The sequence below is a fragment of the Apodemus sylvaticus genome, chromosome 15 (assembly GCF_947179515.1).
Source record: "Apodemus sylvaticus chromosome 15, mApoSyl1.1, whole genome shotgun sequence".
NCBI classification, from domain to species: Eukaryota; Metazoa; Chordata; class Mammalia; order Rodentia; family Muridae; genus Apodemus; species Apodemus sylvaticus.
In genome coordinates this window covers 67,105,406-67,130,649 of record NC_067486.1, presented here as the reverse complement: position 1 = coordinate 67,130,649, position 25,244 = coordinate 67,105,406, and the positions used below count along the sequence as shown (strand labels likewise).

Sequence of the window (25,244 nt, the reverse complement as noted above, 5' to 3'; positions counted from 1 at the left end):
TCCGCAGTTACGAGCACTTGCTTCTCTTGCTGAGGACCAGCGTCCAGCTCCTAGCACCTCTATTGTGTGCGCCTGTAACCTGAGCTCCAGAGGACCCTGCTTCTTATAGCCTCATCATGTACCCACACATGCAGACACATGTATGTTCACAAAAATAAAATGAAGTTTAACTTCAAAAAGGGATATCACCTTCCAGTTCAAGAGATCTTATATATAAGTTTCTTAAAAAATCAAAACCTCTTTGTTGGGTGGTGGTGGTTCATGCCTTTAATTCCAGCACTCAGGAGGCAGAGGCAGGTATATTTCTGGATTTGAGGTCAGCTTGGTCTACACGGTGAGTTCCAGGATAGACAGGGCTACACAGAGAAACCAGAAAAACAGAAAGAGGGTAGGGGGACCTCTCAAGGAAAGGGCAAGATGACTTAATGAATATCTTTGTGACATTTACATAGTTTTCTTGTCTTTATAGATTATTGTTGTAGCCTTGCTTGGACAAGGGAAGGCTGAAACTCTTTTATGCTTTCTATAATGCATTCTTTAACCTCATACTTTTTGCTCTATAGAATTTTCCATCGTCTTTGAAAATATTTGCTATTTTTATTATTATCTCTCTGTGTACATGATGTATGTATGTTGAGATCAGAGGACAACTTTGTGAAGTTGGTTCTCTTCCTCCACCTTTCTCAGCATTCCGGGGTTGGGCCCATGTGTCCAGGCTTGTTCAGCAGTGATTTTAGCCCACTAAACCATCTCTTTGCCCTCCCCCCTCCCGTTCTTTTTCTAAAAACCTTTTTGTAAAAGGATGCAGTGAGGAGGGGTTAGCTGAACATAGTTTGTGTTTAGATGAACTGTATACTTGAGACTTGAGCATAATTACATTTTTCTATTGTAGTAGTAAATGTTTTGGACCATTCTAAACTATAATTTACTGTCTGCTTGGGTTTGTATCCCCTTTATGTTACATGTGTGCCTCATATTTGAAAGATGATATTAATATGATCACCTTCCATGTATGTGTAAGGGAAACTGCATTTTTTAAAAAAAATGTGTGCTCACGAAGAGCTGTCACCTGTAGAACTTGCTTATGAGTCAGTCTGAACTCTGTATTAAAGAGTTCCTGTGTTTTCTGTTTTGGTATTTTTTTGAGACAGGTTCTCTGTTTAGTGCTCAGGAATTGACAGAGATCCTCTTGTCTCTGCTCCTTCAAAGCTGGGATATAGTGGCATGTGTGTGTGTGTGTGTGTGTGTGTGTGTGTGTTTCCCCTCATCAATAACAACAAAGTGTCAGAATTGCCTTTGGGAACCTCTGTGAAATTGGGCAATCCCACAGCTGTCTTATCCCTCCTACCTCTATTTGCAATATGTCCAGCCTCAATGTGTGGTTTCAGGGAACCTCAGTGCTGAGGGGTGATTTACCATCTAGCACCAAGATAATGCTGCAGCCTGATAGAATTATTAGCCAAGCAATCACGTGCTTGTTGAAGTGTGATTTCACAGATCTTCAGATTCACTGTTGCTTCCATTTTGTCTGTCTGTCTGTCTGTCTGTCTGCCTGCCTGCCTGTCTGTCTCTGCCCCCTTCCTGGCTCACTGAGGCTAAAGCCTTCTACTCATGAGTCCTCAGCTGTCTTCCAGCTGAGTCTGTGAGATGTTCTGAATCTTTGGTACCATTTTTTTCTGTAGTGTTTTGAAAATGAAGTCACACTAACTGTTCTTTTGGGGGAACAAGCCTCAGCCTCAGTGTCCTGTTCACAGTGTACCAGCTGACAGAAGCAGTAGTGAAAAGCACAGAAAGGAAAGCTGGTCTGTGAAGAGGATTCCAGAGAGGGCTGGTGACTTGTGAGTCCACGGTTAGGGCTCCAATGTGAGATTTAGGTTTAAACACAGAACAAGAGTGTAACATTCCTGGTCAGAGCATACCCCTGCCTGGCATTAGTCTGTCCTGAGGTGGCCTGTTACTTTGTTGAAATCTGTGTGAAATCCCTTATCCAGGAGACAGTTTCTTTCCTGGCTGGCACTTTGGGCTTTGGCCATCCCCTTCCTGGGGAAACAGCATTTTCTTGGGGCCCAGCCTTTGATTGGCCTGGTAGGCAGTTAGAGGCACTTTGTCCTTGTCAGGACACTTAAATCGTTAGTACTTTGTGTTTACTTAGATGGTTTTCAGAGGGTTCTGGTGTATTTTTAACAAAATTTCAGAATACTTGTATTCATTTTAATGATATTTCCAAGGTTGTAGTGAGGTTGACACTCAGTCCGATGACAATGAACTCTATCATTAGTAACCTTAGAACCTTGGTGTTTTAAAGATAAGCAGCTCTGGAACCCAGATTTGAAGACAGGATAACAGTGTTGTTGATATCGTATGTCTCCTAGACTCTGCTTCGCTAATTATTGTATAGTAAGCATTATGTCTTGAGTAAAACCTTTTACAACTTTACAATTATATATTTGGTAATGTCTTGTTGAAAGACTAGGAAATGTTGACCATAGAAAGGGGAACAAGAAAAAATATTAAGCATAAATGAAAAACATTCTCTTCATTACTTGATTTAATTTTCTCTTGATATAATAAGTTTTTAGAATTTTGTGGTTTTCTTGATCCAAAAAAGGACATCAGAATGTCTAAATATAGTTCCCAATATTATATTGATTTTTGCAGAAACATAACCTTTTTTTGTGCTTATAACCTTAGTATTAGTCCCTTAATTGCTTGTGGCAAGGAAACTGATGTTACTTACCTCACTGTATGCTCTTAGGTCTTTTAAGCATCCCTTTCCAAGACATCATTAATCTTTTTTCTCTTCTTCAACAAAGTTTCTTAGTTTCATATACTCTGTTTTTATTTCTCAACTGCCTATTAATAATTTTTTAGCACTTTGTTTACTTGGTGTGTGTGTGTGTCTGTACGTATATGCACACATACATACGCATACACATATACATATACACACATATACATACATACATATGTATATACACACACCATACATACATACATACATACATACATACATACATACATACATACATACATACAGTCACTCTGAAAGCATTATGTAGGTTCAGCAAAAGATAGAAAAGGTGGGTGGTCACAAAAGATTTTTTTCCCGTGTGTGAAAAGTAGAAAGCAGGGGAGGTTTATTTAGTGTGAACACCCAAAGAAGAGACCCATACAGAGGGTCTTGCTTTTAGAGGACTGACAAGAGGTTTAGGTTTAACGAAATTGGGGTATTTGTAGGCTGGAGGTGGCGGCAAGAGGTAATTAATAGTCCTGAATGAGCAGTCCTGTCGTGGTGGTTGTTGGACTGTTGTCTTCGCTCTAGTTGATCTTGAAGAAGTCTCTTGCTTACCGGGGTGGGTGTTTATCAGAATAGGATTACTTCTGCTGCAGGGAACTCTGCCTCGTGAGGATATACTGTTCTGGGTATCCAAGGTAACTCAAGAAGAAAGGCCAAGGACAATGATTTATCTATGCCATCAACCATTCAGGAGATGAGATAGATTATACAGACGCCCCTGGAGAGGGAAGAAGGCAGCCCAAAGTAAAGGAGACAGACATAAAACCAAAGTAGAGAAGCCAGGCATTGATGCTGAATTTAGTTACCTTGAAGCCCAAGTAAAGTAAAGAAACAAAAGCAGTTTCTAAGTGCCTGTTACAATTGTCCCCTGTGAATGAATATTCTCAACCTTGAGAACTAGAGTCTCCGCTAATCTAGCCTTGTAGGTTTCCTGTCCAGTGATAAAGTAGTAATGAGAAATGGGCAGGATCGAATGTCAGAGGCATAGAGGGGAACAGAGCAGGATGCTTATACCTAGAAGTAGAAGCACCTCTAGAGAGCACTGAAGGAACATGGAGGAAATTCTCTTAGGAGTCATGCTCCATGTATATAAAATCTAGTGAAAGGTCTTTAGTGTTAGGTAACCATGCAAAAGATTCATTTCCTCCTAACTTCTGGCTATAGTTACTCCTAGAAGGGCAAATACAAGTATTTTTGTTACTGATTTTAAGACAAGGTTTTGGTGTGCTGTCTGGGTTGGCTTCAACTTCACGATCCTTTCCCCCACTTTAGCCTCTCAAGTGTTGGAGGTACAGGGATATGTTACCATGTCATTTTCAGTTCTGCCCCACCCCCACCCCTTGTCTCTGAACAGTTCTCTGGACATTGTTGGCTAACGTCCTGTGCTTTGATTTTGTATTCATCCCTCATCATCACAATGGAATTTATCCTGGTTGGTTTGATTTGATTTCCATATGTAGGGAGAAAGAATAGATGACAAGAACTTAACATCAGTCAAAGCTTTTTTGGCTAATTTAAAAAAACAATTTAAGCAGTATAGAATGAATATACAGAACCTACTTGGAGTCCATCCTCAAGCTTAATTCTGTCTTTCCTGTGGGCGACGTCTTAGCATCCCAAAAAATATCCTTCAGTTTATCTTGTTAGTTGTACTTCTGCAGAATGCACATTGGACTTTATGCATTTCTAAAATCAGCTTTGTTTTTTTTAAACAGATAAGTGTAAAGCAGGAAATTACTTTTACTGATGTATCTGAGCAACTGATGAGAGACAAAAAACAAGTCAGAGAGCCAGTAGACTTACAGAAAAAGAAGAAGCGGAAACAACGCTCTCCTGCAAAAGTAAGAGACTGTGTTAAGGTGTGATCACTAACCTTTTCATTTTAACTGTTGGTTTATCCTGTGGGCAGAACCTATTTGAACCTTCATCCAGATGAAGAGGTGCTCAATGTGGGTTAGTAGTTGGTATGCTATACCAGCTTCTGTAGGATGGAGTAGAGAAGAGAGATGCATACCTGTGTGGATGTGGCGGGCTATAGCTTTCAGTCTCTCTCCCTTCCCTGCCCCTCTCTCCCTCCCTCTCCTTCCTTTTTCTCCTCCATTCCCTCCCTCATCTGTATTCCCCCTCCTTTTTTTCCCTAAAAACGAACTTTCATCTTTCTATATCTCCCTTGTTTTATAAACTAACAAGATATGTATGATCCTTGTTTATTGTTCATATTTTAATTCAAGTGTTGATATTTCCTGAAAGCTTACAGAGTTCACCAGAGACACCTTTAATAGACTGTATGCTCCCCATGGGCAGAAGCCTCATCTTATCACAGCTGTGTCAGGGTTTGAGGTGGAGGCTTAATGAACACTTGTTTGGTGCTGTTAGTGGCTGTCATCTTTCGTGTTTTCTCTTGCAGTGGCAGTGTCATAGTGTGTGTAGTATGTAGCACTGGTAATTCATCTTCAAAGTTATTTCCCCCTTCTTTCTACATTATGTAGTAAAGAAGCTATTCTTTCCTTCACCCTTTATTATCAAGGCCTTAGCCAAAAGTAGCCTTGAACTTAAGATGTAGCCAAGGATGACTTTGTGCTTTTGATTCACTGCTGCCTCTACCTCTTAAGTGCTAGGATTATAGAGGAGTGTGCTACCATGCATAGTTTTATACGGTGATGGATATTGAATAAAGGGTTTTATGCATGCTAGACAAGTGCTTTGCATTCTGAACTGTGTCTTCAGTTCACCCTTTAAATATATTGTATATGACCCCCCCCCCTTTGTGACAGAGTCTTACTATGATCTAGATTAGGCTGGCCTTGAACTTGAAGCCTTTCTACCACTATCTCCTGATTGCTAGGACTATAGGCATGCACTACCCTAATTATTAAGTAACAGGATCTTTTTGATGGCTACCTACTGTAGTTTTTATTTAAAATCATAATCATTATCTATCTTGTATACTTGATAGTGTAGTGGCAAGAGCAGCTAGTAGTACTGGCTTGCAAGAGCAGACTACTAACATTGCAGCAGACCTGTTCCTCTCATTCCCATTGTTAGGCACCCCTTGCTACTGTCTAAGGGATACAGAACATATGCCTATGGTACTTTATTATATAAAATAAGTGAGTTATATTTTTGATTCTCTGCCATATTCCCTTTCTGTCTACAAAATTTAGTAATTTGTATAAATGTAATTTCCTGATTTTTCAACTTGTAAAGTGTGTTTAAACCATTTTTGTAGTTAAGAATAGTTTTGTTTTTATAGTGCTAGAGATTACACACACACACACACACACACACACACACACACAGAGTCAGTCAGTCAGACAGACAGACATGCACACAACGATTCTGGAGCTCAAGAGTGTACCCATTGATCCCATAAACAGACAGCATTCACATAGCATCCACTTAAAAAAGGAGATGAAATGAATACAACAACACAGCAATGTTGAGCAAAACAATCATTAATTATAACATCATCTTGCCAAAGTAATTTATTACACAGTTAATAAAAATGCTTAAACACTCCACAGAGTCTAGCATGATCCTCGGTGCTCTGGAAAAGCAGCAAATGCTCTTAACCTCTGAGCCATCTCTTCAGAATTTGTTCATAATATGTCCTTAGTTTTTATTTTCCTAGAGACTTTATTGCCCTGTTTTGCTAGTGCTGTTCAGTAAGTTAAATTTTATTTTTTAAAAATGAGTTATTTTCATTATTTCCTTTTTTTAAAAAAAAGATTGATTTATTTTGTGTAAGTATGTAAATCAAGTGCAAGCAAGCCTTGTGTCTGAGGAAGTCAGAAGAGGGCTTCGGAGCACCTGAAACTGGAGTTACGGGTGGCCTGCCGAGAGCCATCATGTGGTTCTGGGAACCAAACACAGGTCTTTTGCAAGAACAAGTGCTCTTAACTACTGAGCCATCTTTTCAGCACCTGTTTTCATTATTTTTAAATTATGTGTGTGCTTGCATGCCTGCTGGTGGTCTTGGAAGACTCAGAAGGGTTGGATTCCCTGCAGCTTGAGTCACAGGTGGTTGTGAGCTGCTTGACCTGGGTACTGGGAATGGGACCCAGGCCCTTTGCAAGAACAGTATATGTTTCTAACCACTTATCTCACCAGCTCCACCTTCTGAAATTCTCACTGAAGTCTAGATGATTACCGTCCAGTAGAGGATTACTGGAATCTTGTCTAAGTCACTTTTTTTTTTTTTTTTAAGAATCCTAAAAGCGTTGCTAAGGTATTTTGTCCCAATCATTGTAGTGGCCTGATGAGAGACAACCTGTTCTAAGTACAATATACATAAGAAAGCATTCCAGGGCAGCCCTTTCAGGAACTTCTTGCAACAGTGAAGTACAGAGCAGACACAAATGAAAATAACAAAAGTAGTTACTTTAAAAATGGGTTAAATTTTTAACCAGTGGTGTGGTGGTATATTCCTCTAATCCCAGTACTTGGGAGGCATAAGAAGGTAGATCTCTTCTCATTTGCCAAAGCCGACCTGGTCTACATAGTGAGTTGAGTTACAGAGCAACCAGAGTTATATAAAGAGACTCTGTTTGTTTTTTTAAGATTTATTTATTTTATTTACATGAATATACTGTGGCTGTCTTCAGATACGCTAGAAGAAGGCATCAGATCCCATTACAGTTGGCTGTGAGCCACCATGCAGTTGCTGGGAATTGAACTCAGGACTTCTGGAAGAGCAGTCAGTGCTCTTAACTCTCTAACCCTGAGAGACCCTGTCGTAAAAACAAATAACAACAACAAAAACCCACACAAATTGTTCTTACCTGTTACATGTAGCGGACAGAGAAAAGTGTGATTACTTTTAACATTGATATTTAGTTCCCCAGATGAGTGGTTGCTTTATGTCTGAAATGTTATGACTTTGAGGCATAAACTGAGTTCTGTTACACCTCCTCAGATATGTGTTAGTGCCATATTCAGATATTTCACTGACGTAACTTATTCTGCCATTTTCATCAAAGATAAACAAGTTTATCTTGGGTATATAGTTTGTAAATCAATGTCTTGATTGAGGGTCTTTTCTTTTTTTCAATTTTAAGTTTCTCAAAATTTGAGATGTAATATATGTTAAGACAGTGTATAAGACTTTGGGGAAAGTTGTCAGAGTGTGGAATGTTTAGGAATAATATGTAGTAGATGGGTGTGAGAACTAGAATTCATTATCTTCTGAGGGCTATTCTCCACCAAGACCGTTCCCAAACCTTAGTCTTTGCCCACACATATGTAGTTTTGGTTTATGCTGTCATTGTATCAGATGGGATCTGTTGAGCACATTAGAGCTCACATGATGTTAACCATGTCACAGCCACAGTGGGGAGGATCACATCATTAGCCATGGTGGTAAGGAGTAGCACATTGCCCTGCCAGCATCAGCTGTCGCAGACACTTAGATAGAAGTGGTTATGTTTAGAACCTTTGTCATCTTAAAGTAGGAACTGAGTTGGGGGGTATTATCTAGGTTAAGGTATTTTCTCTATTGTGAAATAATCTACTTATGAAAATAGAGGAAATTGTAGACACTTGCCAAATTTCTTCTTTGGATGAGAGAGGGAACCCTAGAGCTTCATGCTAGCAAAACACTGTACTGTTGAACTCTATACCCCCAGCCCAAAGATTATTTCAGTTTAATCAAAATAGTTCATTTAACCATCCATCATTTTTTTGCTGTCTTTGTGCTGATGTTATAAACCCTTTAAAGCCATGTCTTATAAAACAGTCCCATGAGAAGAATGTTCTTTTCCCTCACTGTGGAGACGCGGGCATAGACTTGGAAGTGTTCTCTCAACTGCTTGTGATTGCTTCACTGTCTCATTCCTTAAGGACTGGCCACTTACTGCTACATCACTGCGTCTGGGAGCCACTCAGCATCAATGTTTTGCCTCTTTAAATCTGTTTTTGTTCTGTATTACAGATAGATAAAGTTAGAAGCCTATGATGCCTGTGTAAATGTAGTGCATTTATGTCAGTGGTTGTACCCCCACCTCCCAGGCTCTGTAATCAAGTAGTATAAAAAGTTTCTAGACTTTTCATACCATTTAGTACTCATCTGAGAAAGAGCAGTGTGGTTTTAGTTACTTCCATACTGCAGTATTTCTCCTTTTCATTTAACAAAGAACTTGAGTGCCTGATCTCTTGACTAAAGAAAGGAAGTGGGATTGTTTGTTCTTAGAGCCCTATAGGAGATCTATCCATAGGATTAGATACAGGCTAACTGTTTGGAAATGTGCCGGACTCTTGAAGAATGAGCATATTCTACACACAGATTATGAACGCCATGGTTATCTCCTAACAGTTTAGTATGCATCATTGGCCCTAGAAAACCGCTGAGATTAAGACAGAATGATTATTAAATGAGAAAAAAAGATTTTTGAAACATCAGCAGGTGGATGTATTTGTCACACTTTCTTCTCCATGCTACCTTTGTTTTTGGAAGAACCACCTTTGAGATGAACTGAGTATAAGATTAGGGATGAAAATAGGAAATCAAACATACTAATGAGAACATGACAGAAGAAAGTAGAAAATTAGAAAAATAACATACTAGTAATTTCTTAATCTGGTTTTCCCAGAGTATGACTATATTATGGGGAAATTGTTTCTCAGGGAACTAAACCTTTACAAAGATTCTGATGCTGAGGAAATCATGTTTTAGAAACTGTCACCTACGTCTTTAGATTCAGGAAACAAGTAAGGACCTTTCTAAAACTAACAGTCACAGGCTAATGAGATGGCTCAGTGGGTAAAGGCACTTGCCACCAAGTCTGACTGCCTTGAGTTTGATTCAGGACTCAGATGGGAGAAGGAGAAAACTGACACTTGCCCGTTGTTCTTTGACCTCTGTGTGTCTGAGGGGGTCACAGGCATATGCACACTCAAGTGTGTACACATGCACTGCACTCACATATTAATCTTGTCAATCCTCAACGCCAGTATGCTGAATATGAGTTGTGTTCCATTCTTTTGACACAGTGAGTTTCATATTCTGCCACTGTTAAAGCTTGCCATTTAAAAATGAAATTTGCTAATAAGTAAAATGTAGCATAGAGAACAAAGAGATTGTGACTATGAGGGACTAGCTCAGGCTAGTGTGGTCATGTGACTCTAACTGCATGGCCTTGCTATGCCTTTAGGGTTGGTTCATTTGGAGAAGGAAGAAAATCTTTTTTTTAAAAATTAGATTATTACATTTATTTACTTGGGGAGGGGCATAAGAGGGTGTCAGATCTCTCCATGGATGGTTGTGAGCCACCATATGGTTGCTGGGATTTGAACTCAGGACCTTTGGAAAAGCAGTCGGTGCTCTTAACCACTGAGCCCAAAGAAAATCTTTAAAGTCCTTCTACCCTCAGTTGTAACTAAAACCTCCCCCCCCCACACACACACCATGAAGTTATTTCATAACTGTAATCTTGCTACTGTTATGAATTGTAATGCAGATATCTAATATGTAGGGCATGTGATACGTGATCCCTGTAAAGGGTCGTTTGACCCCCAAACAGGTCATGGCCCACACTGGAAAACACTGTTTTAAATCATGTCCTCTAAATTCTCTTGGGTTTGAGTGGTTTAAATGTTGATATCAGTTAATGTTGTTGGAAGTTATTATAACATCCGTAGTCTGTTAGATTAAAATATCATGGATAATTTTAGTAGTATACACACAGAGAATGTGAACAGCTGTGTTTGACTTTTGAGAAGAATCTTTTCTAATGGAAGAGTATTACTGATCCTGGAGTGAATTCTCTCAATAGAATAAGCAGAATTTAGACCATTACTTGATAAAAAAGACATGGGTTAAGAGAGCCCTCCTCATTCCTGATACCTCTCCTGCTCTCTGTGCGAGTGTGTGTGTGTGTGTTTGTCTAACTCTATATGTGACACCACCTTCTCAAACAAAAACATACATAATGAACTATAAGATTAGAGCTATAGAATAGCCAGGAAATTCCATTTGATAACAATTTTCTTTTTGTAAAATTTTAATTTAACATGAGTAATCAAATATAAACTGGGTTGGATATTTAAATTCTTGCTAATTTGTTCACTTGGAAATAGGAGAGGCTGATTGCTGCGTCGCTAACTGCCCTGTTTTTGCTGAGGTAGCAGCAGAGAGAGCCAAAGTTCCAGAGCCGCGCTGTGAGCTGGGCACGGAGGAGCACACCTGAATTCCCATGTGGGGATCATGTGCATTCTGGCCTGCAGAGAAAACAGAATCTCCAACCAAAACTAAAACATGCTGTCTCCCCCGTCCTCAGCATGCACCCGCAGCCTCTTCTGCTGTAATGGTGACTAGATGTTGAGGAGGAGGAAAAGCAAAGCAAATACCGGTTTTTGGTACTAACGGCAAATAAGGCTGCTAGTCTTCAGGGCAAATGTTGCACAGCCCTGGGTTATAACTTGAGAAGATCGTAAAGGACATAAACAAGAATGAGTGAGGTGCTGAGGAAGACCGTTGGGCCAGAGTTAAACGCTGCAGCTGCCGTGCCCGAGCTTGTCCTGGAATGCTCTCCTCTGTGGTACCTGGTCCAGGGGGATGTGACGGTCAAAAGATGGAGAAATAGATGTTTAGCAAAGCCGTTTTGTTTAAGTGGTTAGTTGTGGGTGCTATTTGGTATGGATAGCAGGCAGCTAACTATCTTAGGGATAGGTGCAAAATTCCCACTGTGCCCCAGACTCCAAGCTTGGCCATTGGAGTTAGAGCAGTGGACGAGGCAGGCAAGTTCACGTGTGTGCATTTCAAACAGACTGCAAGCTGGAAAGCCACTGGTGTTTGCTTGTGTCACTTTGTCCTGTAAACAAAAATATTGTTATACTAGATTAACAGAGGACAAGAAAATTACATTTAAAAATTTCTAAGAACTTGGTCTTTTTGCTTGAACTTAAATACGCTGGGCCTTGTGTTTGCCCATAAGATAAGTAGTATCCATCTCATCCACATAATTGTACCTTTTACAAAGACCTGAATGAAGGCAGCGTGACTTCAGTGCAATAAACAACAACTGTCCATAAGGGGCTTTGTACGGTCAGGAATCACATCCACCTCACTGTTACGCCTGACAATGTTTCCTTGCAGTTGCAGTGCGGCAGAAAGCCAGTGAGCTGCCATAGCTTTTGGCACTCATTTTTATCAAAGAGGAAAGCCTGGTATTATTGTCTTACTTATGATATGTAATACTTAGCATCATTCTGTTTTGCATATTTTGAATTCTATTTTAAGAGGGTTTGTGTATTTTCTTTTTGTACAGTGTTAACTCGCATTATTATTATGTGACATGGAGGAAGTGAAAAAATTTTAAACTTGACTGGCCAGAAATCAACTTTTATTCTCACTGACTGTTCAGGAAGCTGTGACACCCACTTCCATTTTCCTGCCAAATGTGTCTCTTCTATGTCTTGGGCGCATAGACTTGAAGCATTGTTGACCATGTTGGCAATTTGCCCAGATCCCCAAAACCCTGTATAATTTGCATACTAATTATCATTGATTTGCATTCAGTATAGGCTGAACTGTCTTCCTGAAACTAAAAAGATACACTAAAGTTTTTTTTTTCTTCTTCTTCTTCTTCTCGAGACAGGGTTTCTCTGTGTAGCCTTGGTGTCCTGGAACTCACTCTGTAGACCAGGCTGGCCTCAAACTCAGAAATCCTCCTGCCTCTGCCTCCCAAGTGCCGGATTAAAAGCGTGTACCATCACCACCCAGCAATACACTAAAGATTAAAGCTATCTATCCTTCCCTACTTGTCTTTTCTAGGTTGAAGAAGCTATGGTTTATAGGCCTGAGTCACTTCCCATGGTCCTCTGTAGATCTTATGTTGGTCAGTCTCTCGGCTTGCTTTCTTTCTCTTTCTTTTTTTGTTTTGTGTGTGAGAGGAGAAGTGTTGAGATAGGGTCTTCACCTCCCTGGCTGTCCTGGAACTCTCAGTGTAGACCAGGCTGGCCTTGGCCGCATAGAGATCCATCTGCCTCTGCCTCTTGACTGCCGGGTTCGTGTGCCGCCATTCTCAGCTTGCTTTCTATATGCTTTTCACCTCCAAAGTTGTTTCCCATTTCCTCGCGAGATGCCTCCTGATCTGATCCTGCTTTCTTTCCCTCTATTTGGCTTCAAGTTCTTGCTGTGTAGCCCAGGCTGCCCCTGGAGTCTCTGTCCTCCTGCTACAGACTCCTGCTCTCCACTTGGCCCGACATCCTCTTTCTATGCTTCTTCACATCAGGTTTTGTCATCTTTTTTCTTTCCTCGGTAATGTTAAAAGGGATGGTGTGTCTGACAGGAGGTGGTAAATGCTGCATGCTGAGTAAGTTGGTAAGTTAGAGTTCGGAGGCTAAAGGTGAGCGCACACTGCTAACTCTCCAGGCCTTACTCACAACGCTCTTAGTTGTGAGACACTGTGGATAGCGGAGGTGGTTTCTTTTCTCCCATCTTCCTTCCCCATTCTTATCTTTATTTATCTGACAGATATTTTTAAGACATCTTTAGCAATAATAGTTTTAGATCCTAGACTGAGACAAAATCCAGATTACTGGAAAACGTAATTTTCTCTTTTTTAAACTATAAGAAAATAACAGCAGTAAGTAAACTCTTATCTGACTAAAAAAAACTTTTCAGTCTGTAAAGTGTATGTACACCTTTTATTTGCTCAGTTCCTCATGCATCACAGCCAAGATATGAATCCCTTTGAAGTAGTTATTAAGCATATACAACTCAAAGTATATTTTTATATATGTGGATATATATATGTGTATACACATACACACAAAAGGATACTATATATCAAGATAGGCTGTCTGTTTGTCTGGATATATAGTGTCCTTTTGTATCAAAATTGTATATTGGGTTCTCAACCTTTTTGAGTTGAACAAATTCTGGTGGTTTTTTTCCATTTAAGTAGATAGAATTTCTCAATTTATTTACAGTCACATAAAATTAAGTTAAACTGGTTTTCTGTGCTTTAGCTCCTCTCATTGATTGATTGATACTGGACTTTTCTCCCTGCATATATGAGAATTTGAAATTGAAGATTAAACTGTGCTTACTCCAGCCTCCCTTTAGGGGAGCACTTAGGGTCTCTGGTAGCCCTCAGCAGGGGAGGTGTCAGAGCGCTTCCAAGGTTTGCACTGTGGACTTTACCTAGTCTAAGTTCAAGTGTCCTTTCCTACTTTAAAGGTACCACTGTCCTAATAGTCTTTTCCAGATTATTTCTGAATATTTTTTACAACCTCCAGTGATCGTTGCTTATATTGTCCTTTAAAAATGTAGTATTTACATTTTAAAAACTTTGTTCTTGCCTTTTTTTTTTTTAAACTAGATCCTTACAATAAATGAGGATGGATCACTTGGTTTGAAAACCCCTAAATCTCACGTTTGTGAGCACTGCAATGCTGCCTTTAGAACGAACTATCACTTACAGAGACATGTCTTCATTCATACAGGTATTGAATTAAAATGGGCTTGTGGCCATTAAAATTATCATTGTTATTTTCATCTTCGTATAAATGTCATCCAATCTTAAGACCATAGCTTACTTGGCATTGTCAATCAAAATCTGTAGCCCCACCATCCAGAAGAAACCAAGAAAGACTTTAAATGGAAGGACAATTAATTAATGCAGATATATATATATATATATATATATATATATATATATATATTTAATAGTATATTGGGTACTCACTTGCCTTAAAGCTCTCTTTTTCAACTAGAGAAACTGCTTACGGATGTATTAAGAGTCTGTTGCTTTCTTTCTGTTTCTTTCTGTGTGCTAGGTGTATGACTAGCACAGGCAGTGTTTGGAAATCAGATATTAGAAATGATAGCTAACAAAAGTAGAAGTTAGAAGTCATGAAATCGCTGAAAATAGAGTTAAAGACTGATTACACACCTTTAGAACAGCAAGCTAGAAATGTAAATGACTTGGGTGAAGGAGTTGTGTTGAAGTAGAAAATGCAGTGATGGCCAGAAGCTGCCAGAGAAAGGATGGAAGGAGGCCTCAGGTACAGAGGGTGGCTGCAATCTGTGCAACAGAGGGGACGACTTCTGTGAGCCTCAAGCCACAGTGGCTGGGGAAACACCTGAGACTCAAAGGTGTGGTGGTGAAAGGAGGAAGGAGGGTACCAAGGAGCAGTGCAGCCAGCAAGCCGGGCTTCCCCTGGGCAGACCACAGCACGGGGAATGAAGGCGGGCTCCAGCAGAGACAGTGCTTCTGAGGACGGACTGGGTGAAAGGGCAGAGAGCGATGGATAGCCACCCAGGACAGGATGCACAGTGCCTTCAGTCAGGGAACACCAGGACATGGACAGGGCTTTCTTAGCTCTATATTTTTTAAATTTTGTTTTCTTTCTTATTAAAAGGATATAAATAAAATTTTATTTTCTGTGTTATTGTGAAAACGTGAAGTTTTAAATCCTGGAGGAAATTTTTGAGGGAAAGTATAACTGTTAATGAAAAATGTTTTTAAAAATCATATGATGTTTTAGAATTTTCCAAAATTTGGGCTTCTAAGACTTATGTATCCTCAGAAGTAATGTCTTATTAAAGTGTTGTCTTATTCATTAACTAATGTATGGATGTCAAATTATTTTAAGGCGAAAAACCGTTTCAATGTAGTCAATGTGACATGCGTTTCATACAGAAGTACCTGCTTCAGAGACACGAGAAGATCCATACCGGTGAGTGCTGCGCCGCCCACCCACCCGCCCGCCCTCAGCGCCTTGGCCTCACCACAGGTGGAGGGAGGGAGGAGTCTAATGAGGCTCTGCCAAGACTCTCGGTCTTGGCCTGGCTCTTCATTGTAGTTAAACCAGGCTTTAATGTCCAATCACAATAAATTATTTTGAAATAGTTCCATAATAATATAAATTCCATATTTTAAGTAACAAAGGGGGAAACTTTCCTGAAATAGTGGTTTAAGCTAAGTAAAATTATCATTCACACTAATTAACTTGTGGAGTATTGAATTATTTGGAATACTACAGCAATAGCATCCTTCATGTCTCTTCTTTATATGGGATACTGTATCAAGAAAGACATCTGCCAGTGTCACCATCTAGTGTTAATGATTTACAAGCATGTATTTCAGAAGCTCACTAAAGTGATCTGTATGTTAAAGTTTTTTAGTCTCATTTTAAAGCAAGTATTTCAGATTTTCTAAGTGACTTTGATTTAATTGACTGTTGACTTTTCTCCTTTGATATTTCTAAGCATTGTAAAAAGATGTTTCTTTGAAATTAATTTATAATGTTTAGGAAGTGGTGTGTGTGTGTGTGTGTGTGTGTGTAGCTTGGGTTTCTTATTTTGTTGGACTTGAGAATGGTGATGAGGGCTAACAGTGAAAATGCCAGCCCTTCGAGTTAGGGCCTTGCTACATGGGGTGCTGCTATTCAAGACCGTAAGCTGTTGTGGACAGGCAAGTTGTTTGTAGTCTCTGTATTACTACTCAGCTAAGTACCTATCCCAGAGTTATTTAGATGGGGTCTCATAGTATGTGCAGGATTTGTGGAATGGGATCCTTGGACACACTCACTAATAGATAGAAGCAGCCATTTTTAATCAGAAGCTTTCCTACGTCATGTTTGATTTTATTTTGAGACACGGTCTTTCTCTAGCTAAGATGGCCTGGAACTGTCTTTATGGCGCAGCCTGCTGAGTGCTGCTATCTGTCATCAGCACGAACCCCCATGCCCAGCTGGATGCTCTGCTTTTTAACATACTCTCTTGATTATCACTAGATAAACATTTATCACTTTAATATATATGGTGGAAGAAAAAATTGTGTGGCTTTTATGTGACTCAATAGTTAAATTGAAATTTCAGTGCAATAATAAAAATGTCAGATACAAGGTGAAAGGAGTTAAATATTTTCGTGTGCTTATTTTATTTTGATGATTTATTCATTTAACAAAAACCTAGTGGTTGATCCTCCAATGTTTTTCAGGTACTAGAAGTACAGAGAGTATGGCACGGGTCTTCTGTTTTTCTTTTACTTTGGAGATAAGAGACATGGCAATGAGCATCATGCATATAAGTGTTGTAGATTTCTTGAGAATTACCCAGGGAAAGCCTCTGCAAAGTGGCAGGAGGCAAAGTCTGTGTGTGACTGGATGGGTGAGCATGATGTGAGAAAATGAGGCATAATGCTTGTCCTTTCGTACTCTGTCATTGCACTCTGGTAAACTCTGAACGCCCTGGCCACGGTCTTGTAATAGTTCTGCCCTGGTTTCATTCCTGACAAAACAACACAGGGAACAAGCACCAGTTCCAGGCTGCAGTCTGTCACAGGCAAGTAGAGGCTAGTGTGTGTCTGCTGGTTCAGTGCACCTTCCTCCAGGCTCGGGCATGTGCCTCTCACTTCTAGGCTGGGTCTTACCACAGCTATGAATGTAACTAATAAGATCCCCATAGCCATGCGCACAGACTGACCTGACCTCAGTGAGATTCCCAGGTGATTTTTAAAGTGTGTTTTGTTGCCTACTAAAACAAAGTCACACTTACTAATTGGGTTTAAGTGGAGTGTGCTGAGTAGTTTATTGAGAATTTACTACATAAATACCAGGTACTGTCATTTAGTCCTCACATTAGTTTTGAAAGGCAGGAGGATTACTGTCCCCATTTTATTGTTCAGGATGTGTTAGGTAGCAGAGAGAAGCTGAGAACTTCTTTAACTTTATACAATGTAGTAAATGAAGTTGCCCAGACTCCAGTTCAAGTCTCTGTCACTCCAGAGACCAAGATACAGTCCCTGAACTAAATGAAACAGGACATAACTTTTGGCTCTTTGAATTTTTCTTCCTGTCTCTAAGCCAGTCAGTCATGGCTCAGCTTTGCTGTGTGTTAGTAACATCTGCAGTGAGTAGAGAGCAAAGGCCAGAGTGCTCATGTTACAAATAACAACCAGGAAGACATACTGACTCCAGAGGAGTCGTAGCAAGGCAAAGGCACTCTCAGAGTCAGTCTCTCTCTCCTTTCTCTCCCCTGCCCTCCCTCCCTCTCTCATACGTGTGTGGGGGGGTGTGTACACATGTGCACGTGTGCCACAGTACATACCTAGAGATTAGGGAACAACTCTACACAGTTGCTTCTTGCCTTCTGCCTTGTTTTAAGCCAGGCTTCTCTTGTTTCTGCCGGTGTGCTTTGTACTCCAGCTTGTTTGCACCGCCCATCCCGACCCAGGAGGATGGGGTCACAGGTGTGCGCTGCTGCTCCTGGCTTGTGTAGGCTCGGGTAATCTGTTCACCCAGCACTCATTGCTCCGGCTTCAGAAGTTTCTTTTGAAGAAAGAGTCCCCTTTCTTCCATTGCCTTCCCTTTGCCATTCCCCCAGTACATTTCCTATCAGGAACTAATAAAAGGGGAATTAATTTTCATTACTAGTATTAGATTCCTTTCTTTGATTGATTTTAAAGACAGGAAAGTATTTATACCTTGAAATCAAATTACCTGTTTTGGAATACATGTCAAAAAATATTTTCAGTACTGATAATATACTTTGCTTTCTGTTGCCTGTGATAAACAGCAGTATCAAAAGCAACTTGGGGAGGAGGAAGTTTGTTTAACTTTGTGGGTTATAGACCAACATTGAGGAAAGTCAGGGCAATATTTCAAGACAGGAACCTGCAATCAGGAGCTGATGCAGAGACCAGCAAGGAGTGATCCTTCCAGGTTTGCTTTCTCTGGCTGTTTGCTGTTCTGATATAGCACACAGCTGCCTGCCCAAGGGTGGCACTTCCTACGATGGGCTAGACTCGCCAGTATCACCTAGCAAAGAAGAGGGTGCCAAAGAAGAGGCTAGTCCAATGGAGGCAGTTCTTCAAGTGAGATTCTTTTTTACAAGTTATGTTTGGGTTTGTGTTAAGTTGACAGAGACTATGACATACATACACTTACCTGTGAGTTCCCCACCGTCAGCTGGTGTGAGGCTTTGTAGTGAGATGATCCATCAGTTTTTAAAGGCTCCATCTTCTTTACAGCCTCTTACATCCTAGTAGAGCTCATTATGGTGTCCACTCCTATTCCCTCACTGCCCAGCCCATTCTCTGCTTCATTTTTAACATGAATAAACTCATTACTGGCTTGGTTGATTTGACAAACAATACAGTATTCTCTGGGACTCTTAAAAGCTAAGAATATAACTAGACTGAGTCTTTATATGTCAGGCATTTTAATCTGCCTTGGTCATCACTTAAGTGTATTCCTGATGTTGGCTTGTCTGTTCAGTACTATTTTAGGGTAAAATACTTGGTTATCTAGAAGCTAACCCAGAAATTCTGGTCTTTTTAGACCAGTGCTCTGAAAACTGTCATGATGTGAATATCCTTGGGACTGCTGTTTTACAGTGTACAGTACAGAGGTGTACATTCACCTTTTTAGGAAAATCATGGGCCCTTACTTTGCATATATTTGGGGGTGGGAGTGGGGGGTGAGCGAGAAGGTGAGGCTCTGAGGCGAGGAAGAAGACAGCAGTCCAGAGCGGCTGCCGGGGGATATTCTTGCACAAAACCATCCTTGTTATGCACAGGGTTACTTTTGAGCAGAGGCTTTTATGTAGGGTACCTTTCCCTTTGCATTTTTACAAGCGTGTGTAGGATAAGATAGATAAGTGTGTGAGCAGCTGTGGTCTTCTAAGACAATGGCCATCTTTCCACCATGACAAATAGGCACTGAGGAGTAAGAGTCTTAAGTATCAATTTATAATATGTTTCTGAATATTTTATTAAGTACAAAGCACCTCTTCTGATACTTCTGATACACAGTTTTAACAAACTATTGCTGCGTTTTATAGTGACAACAGTTTTATTTCAGTAAAAATTGCATGGAGCCATTTCTATTTAAGGAGAGTTGATATAAACACTCCTTTCCAAATTACAAACATTTAAAAATGCAAGCCAAATTATGGGGCCTTACCTATGTTGACTAGGTTTCCTTCTTTTTTCTTTTTTAAAGATTTATTTATTTTATGTATATAAGTACACTGTTGCTGTCTTTAAACACACCGGAAGAGGGCATCAGATTCCATTACAGATGGTCATGAGCCACCATGTTGTTGCTGGGAATTGAACTCAGGACCTCTAGAAGAGCAGACAGTGCCTCACCCACTGAGCCATCTCTCCAGCCCCTTGACTAGGTTTCTTATCCCCTGAAATTTTATTTGAGGGGGCTTGAGTGGGCTGAGGTGCTTACTGCCAAGCCTCACAACTTGAGTTCTGTCTCTGGGACCCATGTGAAGGAGGAAAACTGATTCCCACAGGTTGCCCACTCTGGCAGATGTGATCTGCTCTCTAGTAAACAAACAAACAAACAAATGAAGAAAGGAATGAATGCATGAAACTTAAACAAAATAGTGAGTCCTTGCACGCTTTCTTTATGAACATAGTAAATGGATATGGTGCCACACCCTAAGCCCAACACTTGGGAGGCAGAATCAGAATCAGAAGCAGGAGTCAAAGCAATCCTTAACTACACAGTGAGTTCAAGGCTACTCTGCCAATATCCTGTTTCACAAAGTGAAACAAACAGAAATATTAAGAAACATCAGAAAACATGCTATTCGTCTTCTCTTGACTGTGATACATTTAACAATCATGTTAGTAGCTGGGGATATGGTACCCTGTAACAAACAAACAAACACAACAACAACAACAACAACAACAAGCCCACCAGTGCCTGGGAGAATTCTGTAAGGCAGGCAAGTAGCGGGAGTAGCTTAGGAGCCTGGGTCATCACTTAGCTTGGGCCACTCACATATTCCTTTAGGCTAAACCCCTTACCTGCCTATACTGTACACAGTCTTCTAACAATGCCTAACCTTACATGAACCTACACTGAGCTGCACCCTGCTCCACACTAGGGTCTCATGTAGACCAGGCTGATCTTGGAAACAGGTACTAGCTAGCATACCTGGTTTTATGAGGTATAGGAAATTAAACTTAACTCCCCTAATGGCTATATTGGGGACATATCTCCTCTTTTCCTTATAAGGAAACAAGTTTTAAAACAATGTTAAATTTGCTCTAATATATGCAATTGGTTAAATGACATCAACTAGTTCTTCTGAGTTCATGATGTTAACCAGCTGCTTTTGAAAGGGTACATCAAGCTCAAAGGAAAAATTGAATTCGCAACTTTTGCTTTTAACAATAGAGGGTTTTATTTTGTTCGGTCAAGAACCCTTGTCAGTCCTACCTCTGGCATAGCCTGTGGGGAATTGGGTGTGTTTGCCAGAAATGAGTCTGTAAGGGGCCGGCTGTATCTGGTTAGAGATGGAGAAGGTGTAAACCACTAAACAGGACGGTGGGTCGAGGGGTAGTTTTGTATCCCACTGGTTCTTCTTAATGACAGGTTAGCAGGTGTCAGATTTCTTCGTGAGTGTTATAAAGCATCGAAGAACAGTGGAAATTGTGGAGCTATTGGGGGTATTTTGTTATTTGTAACTAATATGAGACTTCAATATTCAACAGTTTTCTTTATTCAGATAATTGCCAACATAGTAACTATATTTATCTTTAGGCATGCAGAAGTTATTTTTTTCAAAACAATAAAACAATATTGTCTCAGCCTCAGCAGAGGCTTTAGTACTTACTACTTCACTTTGAAACTGTGACAGAGCTTAGAAACCACAGGTCAGTACAGCAATTTTCAGAGTTTCTTAAATTTAACAAATGGTGCTTGTTTTTATAGTTACTTCCGACAACAGTTTAAAAACTTTTCTTTTTTCAAGTTGTTTGAGCAACTTCAGAAACTTCATTGTCAGACAATACAAACCCTTCTCTCCTTCCCTGAGCTCAAACACTTGGTGATTTCTCAGACTCCATCCTCAAGCTGCTGTTCTGGTAGCTGTTAGATTACTGTGCCAGAGCCTGTGTTAGGAGGACCACTGGCACCCATGTCTTAACACGGGTTTGCAGAGAAACGTTTAGAGCTGCTGACAAAGACTTCCTGTTGTCAATGAAGTTTTTCATTTGGCTTTTTAATAACATTTAGACTTAAAATTCATGTATTTGCGTTTTTACCAAGGGAAAAAAATCTAAATTTTCTGATTTGGGCATAATCTTAGAAAGGAGACCATTGATGAAATATAAGTTCTTATGAGGTTATCCCCAACTGCTCTGGAGTCTTTGATGATCTTTATATATTATCTCTGCCAAGTTTCTAAAAATACTTTAATGTCATCATTTCAGCCCACATTTGAGTCTTTGAAAGTGCCTTATAATTTATTTTGCCCTGGTATAGAGAGCTTAACTTTCTTTTCCCTTTTGATTTAAAGTCTTTTGTCCATAGGTGAATGAGGATGGATATGAAAGACATTTCAAAGGAAGAACAAATATAGGTGAATTTTAATAACAGTTTAATCCAAAGGAATTGAAATTTAAATATTACAAGAACAGTGATTTTCAAACTACCATCCATCCTGGGACAGCAAGCTTACTTTTTTGAAACTGATTTTTAAATGAAATCCAGCATTGAGGGTTAACAGAAATCAAGACCTAGCCTTGGTCCCAGCACTAATGATGATAAAAGCAAGAGGTGCCAGGTGTGGTGGCACATACCTTTAGTCCCAGCACTCAGGAGGCAGAGGCAGGCAGTCTTTCAGTTTCAGGACAGCCAAGGCTACACAGAGAAACCATGTCTCTAAACAAACAAACGAACCAATGAACAAGCCTTTAAAAAAAAAAAAACCAAACCAGAGAGAAAATCTTAGGGTCAATATCTAGCATACAAGGGGCTCCCCACCCCTGTTCTCCAACAACCTGTACCCTAACTCCAATGACACGTTTGTGCCCTACAGGTGGATACAGCTCTGACAGTACTAGAGCTGGAATCCAATCCTGCAAGGGCCCGAGCAAGACCGTGCATCTTCAGATGCTGTGTAAGACCTCCCATCTGTACGCAGAAAAGCATTTACTTGTATTTACCACTTTCTGTAAGGAGCATGGATGCACAGCCGGATGTGAGGCGAGTCTAGAAGGGTCCCCCACCTCCTGGAACATGGATGTGTTGACCACCAGAGGCCTCTGAGTGTTATGCATGTAGGGGCTTTAAAGAGGTTTCAGAAGCAGTGAGGTTGGAAAGAGTCTGGAGAGAATTGAAGGCTAATCAAAACCTGATGATGAACAGCCTCACCTTGAACCTGTCTAGGGTCCCACCGAGAGTCAGCTCAGTCAAACAAAAAGGCTTCTGGGCTGGGAAGTGCCCAAGAATTGAAGAGCTCTGCCTGCTGCAGGACAGAGACATTCAGCACTCCCATTACTGAGGACGGGGCGGGGATTTCAGGCACTGTCTGGAATCGGGCTCAAAAACCTATAACATTGGTGCGAAAGACATTGAGTAATTCCCAGTCCCTCAGGAAAATACAATGATTTTAGGAACTGTTTATCAGAACCTAGAGGCAGAGACCAACTTTTTACACCGTGTCAGTATTGCTGGTGGTATTTCAGGAAGTCAGTGCCAAGTTTATAGTGACTGAAGAATGATCTATCTGGAACATATATTTTTAAATCTAGCCACATAGTTTAAATGAACCAATGCCATATTGATGTAAATCTCATTGAGACTTTTTTTTTTCTTTTAAGACTATTTTCAAAAACTGAAGGAAATATTTTGATTTAACCTGAAGTGAAGGCTGTCAAGTTTTGTTTTAACTAATGGTGGGTAAAATATCTACATGAGCAGAAAAAATTGGGCAATAGAAGCCATTTAAAGTCAGGCTTTTCACTGTTCTCCATGAGTGCCGCCTTGGAACCACCGTGCAGTAGGGGTGTCTGCAGTGGGACTGATTTGCTCTAGTGATTTAGCCAGCACTGCCGTGAGCCTGACCTTTCCTGCTAGTGTAGCATGTCGACGTTTTCAAGTGATAAAATTTTAGGGGGAGGTTTGCATGTGCGTGTACATGTGCATGTCCACTATGGTGGTTTAGTGGGAAACCCTCAGGAGTGGATTTTTTTCTTCTACCATCCAGATTCTAGGCATTGACCTCAGCCTTGACACAAGCCAAATCTCTGGCCCCTATGGGGAGTTTCTGAGCGTGGCGTCAAGGGGAAATGTATTTCTGAATGAAGTAAGCCACACTCAGCTGTCATTACCCAACACTGCAGGGTGGTTTTGGAAATTAGCTTTTGCTTAAAAATGTTTAATACATTCAACTTAGTGTTACAGGGGAAACTACTTTTGTGGCAAAATTACCTCATTGGCAGCTGTTAAGTCCCAAAGTACAGCTTTAACCACTGCCACACTGCTATGGGGGAAGACTCCCCTCGCATCCGGCTATGCATCCACACTCCTTACAGAAAGTGGTAAATACGAGAAAAGGCTTTTCTGCGTGCAGATGGGAGGACTTCCACAGCATCTGAAGATGCACGGTCTTGCTCCGGCCCTTGCGGGATTGGATTCCAGTTCAAGTTCTGTTAGCTTCTGCACAGTGATCCAAAGGGAATGTCGGTGTTTCTGAATTCATTTAAATGAACAATGTCACCCAATCTTTTATTGACGATTAGTATATAATGTAAAAGTATTAAAAGTCCAGAGAGCAGGAATTTACTATAATTTCACAAATTCCTTTCAGTTTATAAATCATGTTTTCATGGGTTGATACCAATACTTTGTGATAAGTTTCCATAAAGATGGAAAACATAAAAATCACATTAATGTTTTGTTGGTCTTTGTTTTTACTTTTTCAGATAGGGTTTCTCTGTGTAGACCAGGCTATCCCTCAAACTCAAGAGATCTGCCGGCTTTCTGCCTCCCAAGTGCTAGGATTAAAGTCATATGACGCGCCCAACTAAAATTGCACTGATTACTAGCATTTAAAATAAAGGCCATTTAAAATAGCCTTTAAGGAAGCGCTCTTCAGTGCTAAGCTTTCTTTGAGCTTGTTATTACTTCCCACCATAAAAGAGAATTCCAGTCTCTTCATAGTATGGTTTGAACTTTATTAATAAAAACTTTGTAGAAGTTTGTCTTTTTATATTTGTATCATACAGCATCTTTGATTACTTCTTGGAAGGCTAAGACTAATACATTTACTGTCTAGTTTTTATAGGAAAGATATGCTATCTTAGTTCTCTCCTTACTCTCTCAGTTCTTAGGCCTCTGTTTTGTTGACATTCCTGTCATTCATTCATTCGTTTATTCGTTCATTCGAGACAGTGTGTCTCACTGTGTACCCCCAGCTGGCCTGAACCTATGTAGACTGGGCTGCCTTTGGACTCAGAGATCTACCTGCTTCTGCCTTACAGATGTTGTGGTATTAAAGGTGTGCGCCTTTACAACTGGCCCTGTCACTTACCCAATTGCAGCCATGGTCCCTCTGTACATGGATGGCTACTAAACTCTGCAGTTTGAGATTTTTGTTTCCTGGCTTTAAGACCTGCCATGTTTGTTTCCCTTTTCTCTACCAGTACCTAGAATTCAGTCATTCTGCCTCTTATCTAAATGAGTTTTTGTC

The 25,244-nt window shown here is 40.3% G+C and overlaps 1 protein-coding gene across 6 annotated transcripts in view; it reads left to right on the top strand.

Annotated features, from left to right (window-relative positions):
• Znf148 (zinc finger protein 148) overlaps window positions 1–25,244 on the top strand; it is a 120,058-nt gene that overhangs the window by 70,019 nt on the left and 24,795 nt on the right. For 5 of the 6 annotated variants that reach the window (XM_052157999.1, XM_052158001.1, XM_052158000.1 and 2 more), the window contains 3 exons: window positions 4,513–4,656; window positions 14,119–14,242; window positions 15,395–15,478. In XM_052157999.1, the coding sequence (XP_052013959.1) occupies window positions 4,513–4,656; window positions 14,119–14,242; window positions 15,395–15,478 (352 nt within the window). The remainder of the gene's footprint in view (window positions 1–4,512; window positions 4,657–14,118; window positions 14,243–15,394; window positions 15,479–25,244) is intronic. The other variant, XM_052158004.1, reaches the window with a different exon arrangement.